This window comes from Thalassophryne amazonica, chromosome 17 (assembly GCF_902500255.1).
Source record: "Thalassophryne amazonica chromosome 17, fThaAma1.1, whole genome shotgun sequence".
NCBI classification, from domain to species: Eukaryota; Metazoa; Chordata; class Actinopteri; order Batrachoidiformes; family Batrachoididae; genus Thalassophryne; species Thalassophryne amazonica.
The window spans coordinates 76,927,000-76,944,447 of record NC_047119.1 but is presented as its reverse complement, the minus strand read 5'-3'; the positions used below and the strand labels follow the sequence as shown (position 1 = coordinate 76,944,447).

General features: G+C 41.9%; 1 protein-coding gene across 1 annotated transcript in view; it reads left to right on the top strand.

The window, feature by feature from the left end:
• LOC117529153 (exportin-7-like) overlaps nt 1-17,448 on the top strand; it is a 180,753-nt gene that overhangs the window by 48,449 nt on the left and 114,856 nt on the right. Inside the window, exon 2 of the mRNA XM_034191851.1 lies at nt 15,625-15,771. Within this exon, the coding sequence (XP_034047742.1) occupies nt 15,625-15,771 (147 nt within the window). The remainder of the gene's footprint in view (nt 1-15,624; nt 15,772-17,448) is intronic.

Here is a 17,448-nt window from a genome sequence, read left to right as displayed (position 1 = left end):
TTAGCCTACTAACTATAATTTCATTTTACTACTAGTCTACATACTAAATCACCTATACTACAATCTTCTCCTGTATTTATATTTAGGTTTTAATACCTACTCCTGTATATTATATAGTACCATATTTATTGTATATGTTGTTTATTACCCTTAATATTTAAATATAACATATTTATGATGTCTTATCTTTCTTATGTCTTATTATTTGTTATTATACAGTGGTCCCTCGTTTATCTCGGGAGTTACGTTCTAAAAATAACCCGCAATAGGCGAAATCCGCGAAGTAGTCAGCGTTATTTTTTTTACAATTATTATAGATGTTTTAAGGCTGTAAAACGTCTCACTACACACTTTATACACTTTTCTCAAACTGGCATTAACATTTTCTCACATTCCTCTCCTGTGTAAACACTCTCAAAGTTCAAACCTTAGTAGAACAATAAGACCAACCTGTTTTCAGGCCCAAACATTTGTTTGAGAAATAAAAATGGAACGTTTTCCTACAAATAATTATGATGGCTTTTAGAACTAACAAATTAAATTTTAACGATCAACCTACGAGGTTGGACACGTAAGAAATTATTAATAGTGACTGACCAGTATTTCACAGTTCCTCTGATCGTGCCTCTTCGTCCTGGCACCGTGCCACTGTCGCGTCTTATTCCGCTGAGTCACACCTCGGTGCAGGTGTCTTTTTCTGAGTGAAGAACACAGTTATGGGTAGTTGTTGGAGCTCTTTTTTCTTATGGGCGAGAAGATTCTTAAAAACAGACACGCAGAACGGTGCCGCGGCCGGCCTGCTTGATGAGGACGCAGAACACAATGTGCTGTAAAAAAAAAAAAAAAGCATGCAAATTGAACTAAAAAATCCACGAAACTGCGAGGCCGCGAAAGGTGAACCGCGTTATAGCAAGGGACCACTGTATATACTTTTTTCTTGAGCTGCTTGGGTGGGTAGGGAGAGTTCCCATGGATTAAAGTTTTTCAACTTACCATCCCTGGTTCTCAAGACCAGGCACCTAAGTGGCTCTGCTCTACTCTTCTGTTTTACTCTTCCTTTTTAGATATTTAAATATACCTTAGTATACTAGCATAGTTCCTCCTTAGAAATGGAATATAATATACAAGATGTTAGGGGTGTCAGAAAAAGTCGATTCACATCTGAATCGCGATTCTTATTTATTACCATTCTGAATCGATCCAAAATGTCCAAGAATCGATTTTTAAAAAGCATTTTATTAAACATTTTCTTGCTTACTCGCTGTGTGTACTGTTTGTCAGGCAACGGCTTCCGTACTACAGCGTCCCTGCGGGAGTCCGGCGTGCTTCAAACACTCGCGAGCTGCAGCTTAGCATGGTGGACGAAGAGCTAATTCAGCCAGCACCGTCTTTGCTGAAGACAAATGTTTGTGCGCATTTTAGATCTTATTAATTGCTGCGTAAGAAGGAGCTTGACATGACTTATGCAGTATGCAAAATCTGCAAAATGAAAATCAAGAACTTCGGAAACACTTCAAATCCACAAGCCCACATGCTATGTCATCACCCGGGGCTAAAAGGAGCGGCGCAGCGGTCTCTGCCGACTACTGACCAGCGCTTCGCTAAACTGCCAGTCAACTCCGAACGCACAAAGCAAAAGCAGATAAGTAAATTTATATCTAGAATCACCTGATTAACCTTGTAAAGCTGCATTTTCTTAAACATAAACATTTTTTAAGTAATATAACTATTTCTCAGAGGTTTTTGAATCGAAAATCGATTCTGAATCGAGTCGTCACCCCAAGAATCGGAATCGAAATGAATCGTGAGTTGTGCGATTCAAATCCCTATAAGATATACCTTACTGAATTTTCATGAAAACATGTACTGGTCTTCATGTTAAAAATGTTTTTTTTTTTTTCTTTTCTTCTGTAATTCAGAACTTTATCAACCCAAAGATCACACAGACACACACTTAAGCATGTTTGTGTTTATTTTATACATCTTATGTGCATTTTGTAGAGAAATATGAATACATTTAATAATGCAATTCATTCATAATAACTGTGGCGTAATGGGTCAAAAACAGATCAAATGGATGTGCCACCTTTATTATTCTTGTTAGGTTAACACAAAATAGCAATGAATTTGTCCTGGTTTTGTGTTTTTTTTTTTTATTGTTTTCCTAACCCGTGTACAGCACTTTTAATTGAAAGTGCTTTAAACTTAAATTGTTAAAAGTATATTTATAAAGTATACAGTGCTCTGTCATTCATAATTGTTGGGTAATGCAACGGGAAAACAGCTAAGTTATAATGAAGCTTCCTATAGGTTAGCTAGTTATATTTCATGATTCACGATGAGACCATGAAGTTAGGCCCCATTTAAAATAAATAAATAAATAAGTTGCCATCCTTGACATCAGAAAAAAGTGGTGAGGGTGGGCGGATTTATTTTTTCTTAGAAAACAGGTACATACAGTGTCATTTCAAACCTGAAAAACAACACATACAGCACCTGTATACCAATTGAGGAACTAAAAATAACAGCTATTTTTAAAATAAATCTACAGTCAGTGTTCTGCACGCTAGTAGTGTGATAAACATGCATACTGTGTAGGGATGTGAATCGCACAATAACTCACGATTCAATTCGATTCCGATTCTTGGGTTGATGATTTGATTCAGAATCGATTTTTGATTGAAAGAGCTCTGAAAAATAGTCATATTACTTAAAAAATGTTTGTTTAAGAAAATGCAGCTTTACAAGGTTAATCAGGTGATTCTAGATATAAATTTACTACCGACAGTAGTAGGTAGAGACCGCTGCTCCACTTCTTTTAGCTCCGGGTGATAGCGTACCATTTGGGCTTGCAGATTTGAAGTGTTTCCGAAGTACTTGACTTTAATTTTGCAGATTTTGCACACTGCATAAGTCATGTCAAGCTCCTTCTTATGCAGCAAATAATAAAATCCAAAATGCGCCCAAACATTTGCCTTCAGCAAAGACGGTGCTGGCTGAATTAGCTCTTCGGCCGCCATGCTAAGCTGCAGCTCGCGAATATTTGAAGCACGCTGGACCCTCCCCTCGCGGGGACGCTGTAGTATGGAGGCTGTTGGCTGACAAACAGTACACGCAGCAAGTAAGCAAGAAAATGTTTTAAAAAATGCTTTTTAAAAATTGATTCTTGGACATTTTGGATCAATTCAGAATCGTAATAAATAAGAATCGCGATTCGGACGTGAATCGATTTTTTTCCGGCACCCCAATACTGTGTGAGTGAGACGGCACAACTGACTGTGTGGTTGTCAGTGACAACAAATGGCAAGTTCTGGGCTCGGCTCAATAAACTTTGTCTGTCTTTGGCCAAAGCATACTCGCCACCTAGTGAATATGCCAGTTCTTGCATCAGCTGTACTGCGGTCAATGAAATTTGTCCAAAAAAAAAGAATAAAAAGAAAAAAAAAAGATGCAGGCAAATTTCAGCATGCGGATGGAGATGATAAACTATTCAGTCGCTTCGGATGGACTACCAGAAATGATTAATTTATTTGACTTATTGTTCAGACTTACCAATAGCGTTGTGCAGTTTGTGTCCAAAGCACTGGAGGTTGGTCCACCCCTTCACTCTGAGCTTTGATCATGTTGGTTCCGCTGCATGCAGATTGGATGATGCTCGGGCAGGTTCCAAGAACCCAGAGCGTCCTTCAGTCTCTGGGCAATAACTTCACCTTTGTGATTCTCTGGAAAGTAAGCTGTTTGGAGGCAAATACTCTGCAGGTCCCAGTCATTGTTGATAAAGCGCAAGGTCAGACTCAAGTATGGATGCATGGTTCGGCTCGACCACAAGTCCATTGTTGCAGAAGAAAACTGCACCCCCTCCAACTCTGCTGATTTTTTTTTTTTGGTTTGTTTTTCACGAGTACTGTTCTACAGATGGGGCAAAGTAACTTTAGCAAAATACAGTAGTGTTCAGAATAATAGTAGTGCTATGTGACTAAAAAGATTAATCCAGGTTTTGAGTATATTTCTTATTGTTACATGGGAAACAAGGTACCAGTAGATTCTCACAAATCCAACAAGACCAAGCATTCATGATATGCACACTCTTAAGGCTATGAAATTGGGATATTAGTAAAAAAAAAAAAAAAGTAGAAAAGGGGGTGTTCACAATAATAGTAGTGTGGCATTCAGTCAGTGAGTTTTTTTGTGGAACAAACAGGTGTGAATCAGGTGTCCCCTATTTAAGGATGAAGCCAGCACCTGTTGAACATGTTTTTCTCTTTGAAAGCCTGAGGAAAATGGGACGTTCAAGACATTGTTCAGAAGAACAGCGTAGTTTGATTAAAAAGTTGATTGGAGAGGGGAAAACTTATACGCAGGTGCAAAAAATTATAGGCTGTTCATCTACAATGATCTCCAATGCTTGCAGCTAGGTAGCACATACCTGGGGTCTATAGTTTTCAGCAAATGTATAAACCTAGTCTTTTCCACTGTATATATCGGTACCATATCTTTAGCAATGTGCAAAGCGACCCCTTCAGTGATCGCTCTCCATCGTGCACCTTTCTTCTTATCATATGTGGTGCCTTGAGTTAAAGATTCCACCACAGTTAGCTGCTTTTTAGCGGGAGTTTGTTTGTTGTCGCAGTCTTGTTGTTCCCCTTGTAAAGCCCAGCATTTCTCCCACTCGGCTGGATGCCTCTGTTTTAGATGGGGATGCACCAATCCACAATTTTTCACTTCCGATCCGATCCCTGAATTTGGATGTCTGCCGATACTGATACTTTTCCAATCTGATACCAGAGCACTGTTTGCTTTAATATTATTAGTAACATTATTGTTGATTTTATATGAGGAGTTTCTTAAAGGTTCAGCTGCAATTTGCCAGAAGGTGTTTCTAAGATGAAAGCCTAGATTTGATGTTTTGGTGAAAGAATTATGTGCTTTTATTTTTTTCTGTGAAGGCTCTCAGTTGTCCAGGTGGTTTCCATAGCAGAGAAGCTTGAATCTTCGACTGGACTGGGTTGCTTGACGCGAGGACGTTTCGCTTCAAATCGCAGTGTAGAGTCAAGACAGAAGTCAGACTACCAGAGCAAATATATATATATATATAATATATAAAATACAATAGGGTTATCGCAACTGGCCCACCTTTACAGGTACTCTGCCCTGCACCATCTGTGGGCCAGTGGCATCGCTCTCTCCTCACCTTCCATCTTTTCAGGCACCAGCACATGGCAGGAGTTGAGTGGCTACCGCAGGTCATCAGATGGGCACCCTCCCTTCTTTTGATGTTTCGTCAAATTAAGCCCATGACACATCGGGAGGGCTTGACAGCAAATCCAGCGTCCTGAATCTACTCCTGCTGACCGCCACTTAACTCTCTGCCATTGATCCTTCCACAGCCTGGCTCTGCCACCTCACATCCCTATGAATCCAAATCCATCTGGATGCTGCCTCTGCCTGCCTAGTGATGTTGCCTATCAAGCACTTCCTAGCCACCCCTTCAATTCCCAACTGCCCCAGCATCCTCCAAAGTGACTGCCCAGCAAAACCCCTACAGCCAACCTCTACTGGAAGGTTCCAGGCCTTCCACCCATTTTGCTGGCAGTCATGTATCAGGCCTTGATATTTCCCCTTCTTGCGCTCATGTGCCTCTTCAATCCTCTCTTCCCAAGGTACGGTCAGCTCTATGAGTACTACCTGTTTAGTGCTCCTAGACCAGAGGACCATATCTGGTCTAAGCCTAGTGTGGGCTAGCTCCTCTGGGAATTTGAGCTGCTTCCTCAGGTCTGCCTGCATCTCCCAGTCCTTTGCTGAGGCCAAAATGCCTCTGTTCCTACGTCCTGCGGCAGCTGCCTCGCCTGACCTGACAAAATTGATAAAGCAGAGCCTGCTGGAAAGGTCTTTTGCCTTTTTCCTTGCCTGCTCAACCCCATCTGCCAACTGCGACAGAATCTTATCATGACGCCACCGGAATTTTCCATCGGCCAAGCTTGATTGGCAAGATGAGAGGACATGCTCCAGGTTGGCTGGCTTCCCACAGAGCTTGCAGTTGGAACTCTCCACCAAACCCCATATGTAGAGGTTTGATGGGGTCGGCAGAACATTATAAACCAAGCACAGAAGGAACTTTATCCTGTATGCTTCCATACTCCAGATGTCCCGCCAAGTCAAACCCCTCTCTTGTACTCCTTCCCATCTTGTCCAGTTGCCTTGCTTTTTCATGGCTATGGCCTACATGCCGGGTCTCCTCCTCGACCTTACGGATCTCTCTCTGCACCATGTATCGTCGTTCATTTGGATTTGCTTTTTCCCAGCTTGTCCTAGTTGAACAACCCAGTCCAAGCCTGCCCCTAGCTACTGTCCCCGCGATGTCCGCCTGGTACAGCCGGTTCTCCACCTCTGTGAGTGCTCTACTGGCTGACCACTTGCGACCCGTCCTGATGGTAATATCTGCCTGCCGCACTCTCTCATCCTTGCTATCTCGCAACATCATGGCCTGCCGTATCTTTGTCACTTTAAACTCCTCTGCAGAGGCGCGATCAGAGGAACTGTGAAATACTGGTCAGTCACTATTAATAATTTCTTATGTGTCCGACCTCGTTCGTTGATCGTTAAAATTAAATTTGTTAGTTCTAAAAACCATCATAATTATTTATAGGAAAATGTTCTATTTTTATTTCTCAAACAAATGTTTGGGCCTGAAAACATGTTGGTCTTATTGTTCTACTAAGGTTTGAACTTTGAGAGTGTTTACACACAAGAGAAAAGTGAGAAAATGTTCATGCCTGATTGAGAAAAGTGTATAAAGTGTGTAATGAGGGGTTTTACAGCTTTAAAACGTCGATAATAATTATAAAAAATAACGCTGACTACTTCGTGGATTTCGCTTATTGCAGGCTATTTTTAGAACGTAACTCCCACCACTGTAACACTTTTTTGATTATACTACAAAACAATTAATACGACGGCCGCTTTTGACGCTCTATTGGCACGCGTCGTGATTAGTGGAGTTCTTTTTCTTTGCCGTCTTCACGGCTTTCATGTCGTAAAATGAGGGTGTGTCTGAAGCGGAGTCTGAATATTTATGGGCGTGTTCATTATAATTACGATTGTTTTCACCCGTCGCAAGGTCACGTCGGGCGTACGCCGGAAATGGGCAGGTGCACACTGCTTGATACATGTCACGGCAACTTTGGTGTACTTCAGATTTACACCGTAAATTTACGCCACAAGTGCGCAACGTTGATACATGAGGCCCAGTGTCACTGCGCCAAAGTGTTGGCATTTTGCTGAAATGGCGATGGGATGTGGCTTTCTGTTTTGTTTTCTCCAACTTGTAAAATGTAACTATTTTTAAGTTTTGGGGGGTTTTTGTATAAAGGTTGATGGACTGGGTCCCTGCGTGATTTTTTTTATTTTTTTTTTTTATTCCTGTTTCTCTGCAATTCAGCAGATGCATTTCAGCTGGAGGTTGAACATGCCGCCTCAGTCAGTTTTTTTTATTATTATTATTTTATTTAAGTTGCTGTGTTTGTGAAGTGTTGTGTGTTGCCCAAAAAAGCAAAAATTAAAAAGTCAAAACACTCAGCGTGAGTCTGAGGGAAACACAGAAGAAAGAGTGGACTTCTGCTGTTTGTCAGTGTAGCCGGGGACAGAGCTGTGACTCGCCCGGTCTGAGAGCGCCTCACACTGGGCACAGAGAGACAGCAGCCGGCCACCGGGTCAATAGCCCCTCCCCATGTAGAGCAGACCATGTTTATTTATTTATTTAATAGATAAACACACTGCTTCGCTTTAAATGCACAGTAAGTCTATTTCAGATGATCAGCGTGGACCATCTTTCTCTTAAAAGTCTTTATTTTACTCTGTGTCACGTTGAAAAGCGGTAGCTATTGTTGCTAATTTGATTAGCTGTTATGCTCCAGTCGTCTACTGTTTTTTTTTTTTTTTCTGCGGACGTTGCAGCGCCACACACAGGCCTGGCATATGTACTACAATGTTAAACGAAGCTTCGAGGCACAGAATTTGTCTCGAACATTTTTTGTAATCGAATTATTCGAGTTACTCGACTAATCGTTTCAGCCCTACTCCACTTGCACTGGTGCAGGTAACTTTATCCAAGTTTTATCAAGTATAAGCACCAGTAGAATGAACCAGTAAAGGAATAAATAAGGGAAAAAAACAATTTCCAGTTTGTTGTCTTCGTCTTCCCTGCGTTTTATAACTCACACACACGGAGGGAGTTGCTGTGCTCTATTTGTTGCGTTCGCGCACACACATGTAAACAAAGAAGAAAAAAAAACTGTCTGCCGCTGCGGTTGCTCTCGCTCTCTGCCCTCAAACTCTGTCATCATTGTGTTATAAACCAGTCACCATTTGTTTTATTATACATCTGTGTAGTTAATAAAATTATCTTCATGGACGATTAGTTCACGCGTGCACATGAAAAAAAAAAACTGGCTGCCGCTGCGGTTCCTTTACAGAACCCGGGAGAGGTCACTTAAAGTGATATTTTTTTTTCGGCCATGATAATTTGTGCGCACGTTTTCCTTTAATTGATCCCACGAATTAATAAAACGTGCTCTCAAATTAATAAAATGTGTGCACGTTTTCCTGGCCGTGATAGTTCGTGCGCACATTTTCCTTTAATTGAGCCCTTGAATTAATAAAACATACTCTCAAATTAATAAAACGTGCGCACGTTTTCCTTTTGTTCAAAATGAACTCCATAATATGACCTAAACTGTCATCCTCACGATGGGGAGACGCTTCGCCCTCAGCATCCTTTTTAATGTGCTTAAAGTCCAGATGATGTCATGCTGTGCAGCTGGAGTTCTCCTTATGTCCTTGTGCGCCCAAACCATGATGATACACTCTGACCAGATCCATTTCTTATGGGGAAATGTATTACACTGTCTCCTGGTTTGTTGACTAATAGTCAACATTTATGTGTCAAGACAATACTGAGTGCACGTTTCACAAATTGTGTCCACGTTTAAGTAGATCGTGCCCTTGTTTTACTCAAACGATGCTTAAAACGTGCGCACATTATAAAATGTGCGCACAATATAATAAAACGTGCACACATTCTCTCCACATGCAAAACATTTTGCGATGACACTTCCAGGGCTCCGTAGTTCCTCGCTCTCTCTCCCCTCAAACTCTGTCATAATTGTGTTATAAACCAGTCACCATTTGTTTTATTATACATCTGTGTAGTTAATAAATAAAATAATCTTCACGGACGATTTGTTCACGCGCACGTGAAAAAAAAAAAAACTATCTGCTGCCGATGCTGCTGCCGCTCTCCCCTCAAACTCTCCCCAGAGAGGAAGAGTCTGACACATCAGAGGAGGAGTCATAAGGTTGATATAAGACTGACTTGGTTGTGCAAGTAACTTTTTTGGTGCAAGTAATTTTTTTGTTACTAGCACCAGTGCAAGTAGGTAAAAAAATGTATTTTGACCCCTGCTTCTCTCTGCACTTTCTCTACCTGTGCGGGTCTGACAGCACTGTCCTGTTCATACCATGTGCGCATTGTATACTGAATTTATGAGATCATGAGTTGAAATAAATGGTCAAATAGCCTTAAAAAATGAGAATATATAAATGAACTGAGCAAAAGTTACACGTACACGGGTTAAAAATAAAAATCCCTGCTGTGGAGAAGCTGTGCAGTGATGTTCAGAGGCACAGATGTGAACTTTAACAGCTGTTATTTTCCAAAGATATGTATTTGTTCAATCTTGAGCTTAAAGTCGTGTCCAAGCACAAAACACGACTGATGAGGAAAAAACTGAACTGGAGTCAGAATAAAAACACAAGCTGCTGATTTTTATTTTTCAAAGTTATTAAGCTGCAGCTATACGTTTTATTCATTTCAACGTGAGTTACCTCTTATTTTATTCTGATTTATTTATACAAAAATATGGGGAGTCTAATCAGCCTGCATTGTTCTGTTCAGTTTATATCAGAGTTTTCCTGCACATGTCCAGGTGTTTTTCCTTCTTTATAAGAGTTTGGTGTTTACATTTGTTCTACAAAGTTTTAAAACACAATAAAACGTTCACACTTTTAAATGCAACAGAAACAACCACAAATCAGAAAACGCTGGGACTATACTGATAATGGGGATAAAAATAAAAATGTTGCACTATTCCCAGTTTCTCCACTCACAGAAGCAAAAGTTCTTCCAGAGTTGTGTCTTGGTGGCTTCCCTCACTTGTCTCCTTCCAGCATGGACATTTAGTTTTTGAGAACTGCCTACCTGACACAGATTTACCATAAAGTACCACACTGTTTGTATTTCTAAACGATTGATGTAAATGAAGTCTCAGAAATAGTCACTGATTTGGAAATGTTTATGTTTTCATCTCCTGACGTTTCTCAGAAAATGCTGCAGGCCTTAAATTTAGGAAATTACGTATAATCTGACTAGTCGACTAATCGCAAAAATAATCGTTGACTAGTCAACTATCAAAATAGTCATTTGTGGCAGCCCTACTTACTTTGCAGCGTACAGTCACTTGTTCCACATCTGTCGCCACAAACCCAAACCAGTTCCACACCACTGACGATGTAGTTCCTTTCTTGGGAACAAACTTGCTCTTGTTAGCGGTAGCCATGTTGTAGTTGTGGGAGGGAAGGGGGGAGTTACGGAAGCTCCTGGGGACAAAAGGTGCACTGTAGCAAGAAGGGGCACTACTCAAATTTTTAATTTTTTTTTAAATTGCCCTCAAAAAACACCTCAAATTAATTGATAAAATTGATATATCCCCCAGACCCAGGGCTGTACAGTGCCAGCGTTTTGCTCGCATATTGCGCCTAAAATTTGATTGTGCGAGGAAAAAAATAAAACGGGTGCACGTGTGCGAGAATGTATTTCAACCCTTTCATTCGCAGTAAAATGAAGATAAAAATAAAAATGTTGCAAAGTTGTGTCTTGGTGGCTTCCCTCACTTGTCTCCTTCCAGCATGGACATTTAGTTTTTGAGAACTGCCTACCTGACACAGATTTACTATAAAGTACCACACTGTTTGTATTTCTGAATGATTGATGTAAATGAAGTCTAAGAAATAGTCACTGATTTAGAAATGTTCATGTTTTCATCCCGACGTTTCTCTGAAAATGCTGCCGACCTTAATTTAGGAAATTCTGTATGATCCGACTAGTCGACTAATCGCTAAAATAATCGTTGACTAGTCAACTATCAAAATAGTCGTTTGTGGCAGCCCTATTTTCAAACCATCTCCCGAGATTTTCGAAAAAGGGGGTAGTTTTTCGTCAGACCCCAGTAAAAAATAAAATTATAAAAAACTATCATGCAAAAAAGCCCATGATAGGGGGGGTGATTGTCTGAAGGTTTTCCCTAGATAGGGGGTATATTTTCAACATGGGGAACAAGCATAGGTATTTCTTTATTGCTCTGAAAGCCATTGAGAACCCTATAGGTGGGCCTTGGACCCTGTCCTGGGGGTTCTCAGTAACTGAATTGTCCCTGATTATATATGTACGGAACCACTGAAGGAGTGTGCAGTTAGTAGCATCCCTCTGAAGATGGAGTTTACTTCACATTGACCAAAGTTACACAAAAAAGAACAATGTTGTTTCACTAAACCAGCTGATATGGGACAAGTCAGGATATCAGTCTCTCATTCTACTAGTCCGACCGGACGTGTCCCTGATACTGCTTAATATCAGTGCCCGCACACTGATGTAAACTTTGCAAATAATCTGCGGTTCGCCTGTGTGTTGATTTGGGGGGGGGGGGGTCCGTCAGCAGCATTCCGTTACACCACTAATGTCTGTAAATACTGTTTGTTGGCCGTCACTTTAAGTGTATCAGTTCAGTGCAGGACTTGTGCTTTGTGATAAGTTAAAGAAAAAAAATCTTTATCTATATTGGCATAAGTTTTGGGCAAAGGAGTTCTAAAATATCAACATATCTTATCAGCAACAATCCATCATCATGTACCACTGTTCTGAAACCTACTCGCCCCTTTGGCTTTTCCCATTTTTCCTGGCCGCTGTTCAGAGTTGTAAAAGTCCGGCTTCAGAAAGTAAAAGTCCAGCCACATACTGGTTCCATCTTCCTAATAAACCAGCTGACTGTAATTAGTTCAACTCTTCAGACAGGTGGATGAGCTAATTATTGAGATCACCTGTTTTAGTTGCACAGGTAGAATCAGAATCAGAAGTAGTTTATTGCCGTTGCCAATGAACAGGATTCACAGACTAGGAATTTGCTTCGATATAATGGTGCAACATTAAACAGAGAGCAATATAAAATGCTAAGATAAAATATACAATATGTGCCAAAATAAGACAAAATATAAGATAAAAAAATGACATATGAAGTATGAAAGGCTGTGTGCAACAGAAAAACAGAAAGAAAGAGGAACAGAAATAAACAGTGCAGTGGGAGGAGTGCAATTAAAACCAAAGTACATTGTCTAAAGTGACAGACTTAAGGTTAAGGTGACTGAGTTATGAGGTGTTCATGAGTCTAACGGCAGAGGGGAAGAAACTGTTCTTATGGCGGGAGGTTCTGGTCCGGATGGACCGTAGCCTCCTGCCCGAAGGGAGTGGTTGGAATAGACTGTGTGCAGGGTGAGAAGGGTCAGCTGTGATCCGACCTGCTCGGCCCAGAGTCATGGAGAGATGGAAGGCTACAGCCGATCACCTTCTCAGCAGAGGCCACAATGCGCTGCAGTCTGTCTGTCCCTGGCTGTGGCCCCGGCGTACCACACCGTGATGGAGGAGCAGAGGATGGACTCAATGATGGCCGTGTAGAACTGCACCATCAGCTGGACAGGCAGCTTGGCCTTCTTCAGCTGCCGCAGGAAGTACATCCTCTGCTGGGCCTTCTTGATGAGGGAGCTGATGGTTGACTCCCACTTGAGGTCCTGGGTGATGGTGGTGCCAAGGAAGTGGTGACAGTCCACAGTGGTGATGGGGCTGTTGGTGAGGGCGAGGGAGGGCGGGGCGGCTGTGGCTTTCCTGAAGTCCACGTCTAGAAGCAACACATGGGAGGGTTTTTACTTTCTGAAGCCGGACTTTTACACCTTTGCCGCCGTTGCCGGTGCGTTAGTTCTGGAGTGGTGTTTGAAACGTGTTGGCGTGACTGATGTTGTGACTGGGCTCTGTATAAATCAAATCAAATCAATTTTATTTATATAGCGCCAAATCACAACAAACAGTTGCCCCAAGGCGCTTTATATTGTAAGGCAAAAGCCATACAATAATTACAGAAAAACCCCCAACGGTCAAAACGACTCCCTGTGAGCAAGCACTTGTTGACAGTGGGAAGGAAAAACTCCCTTTTAACAGGAAGAAACCTCCAGCAGAACCAGGCTCAAGGAGGGGCAGTCTTCTGCTGGGACTGGTTGGGGCTGAGGGGAGAGAACCAGGAAAAAGACATGCTGTGGAGGGGAGCAGAGATCAATCACTAATGATTAAATGCAGAGTGGTGCATACAGAGCAAAAATAGAAAGAAACACTCAGTGCATCACGGGAACCCCCCAGCAGTTTAAGTCTATAGCAGCATAACTAAGGGATGGTTCATGGTCACCTGATCCAGCCCTAACTATAAGCTTTAGCAAAAAGGAAAGTTTTAAGCCTAATCTTAAAAGTAGAGAGGGTGTCTGTCTCCCTGATCTGAATTGGGAGCTGGTTCCACAGGAGAGGAGCCTGAAAGCTGAAGGCTCTGCCTCCCATTCTACTCTTACAAACCCTAGGAACTACAAGTAAGCCTGCAGTCTGAGAGCGAAGCGCTCTATTGGGGTGATATGGTACTATGAGGTCCCTAAGATAAGATGGGACCTGATTATTCAAAACGTTATAAGTAAGAAGAAGAATTTTAAATTCTATTCTAGAATTAACAGGAAGCCAATGAAGAGAGGCCAATATGGGTGAGATATGCTCTCTCCTTCTAGTCCCTACCAGCACTCTAGCTGCAGCATTTTGAATTAACTGAAGGCTTTTCAGGGAACTTTTAGGACAACCTGATAATAATGAATTACAATAGTCCAGCCTAGAGGAAATAAATGCATGAATTAGTTTTTCAGCATCACTCTGAGACAAGACCTTTCTAATTTTAGAGATATTGCGCAAATGCAAAAAAGCAGTCCTACATATTTGTTTAATATACGCATTGAAGGACATATCCAGATCAAAAATGACTCCAAGATTTCTCACAGTATTACTAGAGGTCAGGGTAATGCCATCCACAGTAAGGATCTGGTTAGACACCATGTTTCTAAGATTTGTGGGGCCAAGTACAATAACTTCAGTTTTATCTGAATTTAAAAGCAGGAAATTAGAGGTCATCCATGTACATAAACTGAACTGAATATTTTTCCAGATAGTGCAGCAGATATGTGAATATTTACTGAGGGATCCTTCAAATAGTGATGCAAGCACCAAATTTGGCACACATACTCCTTAGACATTACTCTTTTGAAAATGCCGGGTACCCACGTGAACTTTCAATAGGCGGCCAAGAAGGGGTCAATTGAAGTATTACACAGGAGTCAAAAATAAAAAATGCTCCAATCATATTGAAAGGTATTTTGTATTATTTGTCTGATCATAAAGATTCCAAAAAGGTATAGTTTGGACTATCTGTGAATGAATGTTCCGGAGTTATGGGGTAAAAACAGCAAGAACAGTGACAAAGGTCAATTTCAATTTATACAGGGGTCAAAAGTTAAAGTTGCTCCAATTTTGGTAAAAAGTGATGCAAATTATTAGTTGGGTGAATACGGTTTTAAAAAGGAATAGTTTGCATCATGTATCATGCTTAGTTATCATGTTACAGGGTAACATATGTCACATGTCATAGAATCCAATGGATGCTGACATTGTTTAACCTTTACTTTGCAAACCAAGCACACAACACAGTCAAAACTATTCCATTTATTAATCCTATTAGCTCAACGTACTTCAATTGACCCCTTCTTGGCCGCCTATTGAAAGTTCACGTGGGTACCCGGCATTTTTAAAAGAGTAATGTCTAAGGAGTATGTGTGCCAAATTTGGTGCTTGCATCACCATTTGAAGCATTTTTTTCAGTTATCCGCTGCACTAACATGTAATGGTGCCCTCTGACCTTTATATGCACCACAAAGAATATTTCTGTCGGTGTTGTTATTTGATTGGGCCCCAAATAGTCTAATTATGGAACCTTTTGGGTGCAGTGTGGAGCCCTGATGGTGACAAAAGGCACCAAACACTCAGAAATGTAAACTTTTCTTGGGGATGGTCCCTGAGCCTTTGGCTGGGTTTGTGTATTTACGTGTTGCTCTTTGGCACATACTGATGGCAGAAAAATGGACTGGGTTCAACACCCAGTCCCACTAACAGAGCTTTGACAAAACCCATAAATATAATCATTTCAAGTTTTCATAGTTTTATCTCTAATTTCTCTTCTGTGAGGTTGCAGCGTGACCAGCACTACAGGTGTGGTTTGAGTTCCTGATGGTGCTTCCCCCCCCCCCCCACCCCCCCCACCCGTGTGTGTGTGTGTGTGTATAGAGTTGTGACTGTTGTTAGAGAGGGTTGATTTTTGACTTTGAGTCGCCGAGCCCTGCTGGGTCCTGATAAGCCCATCTGTTCTGCTTTCTCTCTTTATCTAGGGCCTTGCCCAGCTTGAGATCCTGTGCAAGCAGCTGTATGAGACCACTGACACAGTCGTCCGACACCAGGCAGAGAAAGCTCTGGTAGAATTCACCAACAGTCCCGACTGTCTCAGCAAATGTCAGCTCCTGCTGGAACGAGGCAGTGTGAGTACTGACCCAGTCCGCCGTGGGGCTCCAAAACTTCTCATCTCCTCATTGTTTGTTTTCCCCACAATAAATGCAGTTCTGCAGCTTAGATGGTGCTTGCTGTGGAGTTAACTTTTCCAGAAGTGGTCCAAAACCCTGCACTTAACTCAGGTGCAAAAAGTAAAATCAAATTCTCCTGCAGGTGGCACTGCAACAGCACATTTGTGTTTTGGTCTGTAACTCCCAACCCAAACAATGTTCACAACGAGTTCACACAAGTGGCATACAATGAATGCATGCCTGAAATTTTCAACATTTCCAGATTTTCTTTACGCACTGGCACACACCTGTGCACAGTTTACAACTGTTTACAGCGGGCTTACTCATTAGGACACAATCTGGCATGTCAGTGCAAGGATCAAATTTGTGCAAGTGTCAATGTGGCATATCTCTGAGTGTGAACCTCAGGGCTGTGATGTCTGAAGCCCCAGAGAGGCAGCCTGTTACATTTAGTACCAATTGGACAACGGGGGCGCCATGAATCTGAAACGTTTCCATTGAAAAGTTGGCTAAAAGGAGTTGCAAGATATTTAATGTGCATAATCAGAGGGACGCTCATATTTAGTACTCAGACCGAGTCGCCGCACCAACAACATCAACGATGCCGATAGGTGAGTTAGTGGACTTATGTATTTAGGCCTCTTGCTTGCCTCTACTGGTGGTTGGCTCTCACTGCGGTATTGTATCACTTCCTGTTCCGGAGCACAGCGGTGTTTTTCTGTATCTGTTAGCTGTTTAATCTGCGCAGTTAGATTGATCTAGTTATCTAGATTATGATTTGTTTCCCAGTGTAATCTTCACGTGCCTTAACTAAAGCACTCCTTCTGCTGAATCACCTCTAAATTATTTACACATTATTCACTTTGCGTGTTTTTAGGAATCCGCTAGCTTAGCGCAGCTACTAGCTCTTAGCCGATTTAGCATGGTGGCTTCTCCTGTCTCTCCCGCACTTTTCTGCTCTGGGTGTGAAATGTTTAGTTATTCCTCGGCCTCCTTTAGCAGTAACGGTACTTGTAATAAGTGTAGCTTATTCATAGCTTTGGAGGCCAGGCTGGGCGAATTGGAGACTCGGCTCCGCACCGTGGAAAATTCTACAGCTAGCCAGGCCCCTGTAGTCGGTGCGGATCAAGGTAGCTTAGCCGCCGTTAGTTCCCCTCTGGCAGATCCCGAGCAGCCGGGAAAGCAGGCCGACTGGGTGACTGTGAGGAGGAAGCGTAGTTCTAAACAGAAGCCCTGTGTACACCGCCAACCCGTTCACATTTCTAACCATTTTTCCCCACTCGGCGACACACCCGCCGAGGATCAAACTGTGGTTATTGGCGACTCTGTTTTGAGAAATGTGAAGTTAGCGACATCAGCAACCATAGTCAATTGTCTTCCGGGGGCCAGAGCAGGCGACATTGAAGGAAATTTGAAACTGCTGGCTAAGGCTAAGCGTAAATTTGGTAAGATTGTAATTCACGTCGGCAGTAATGACACCCGGTTACGCCAATCGGAGGTCACTAAAATTAACATTAAATCGGTGTGTAACTTTGCAAAAACAATGTCGGACTCTGTAGTTTTCTCTGGGCCCCTCCTCAATCGGACCGGGAGTGACATGTTTAGCCGCATGTTCTCCTTGAATTGCTGGCTGTC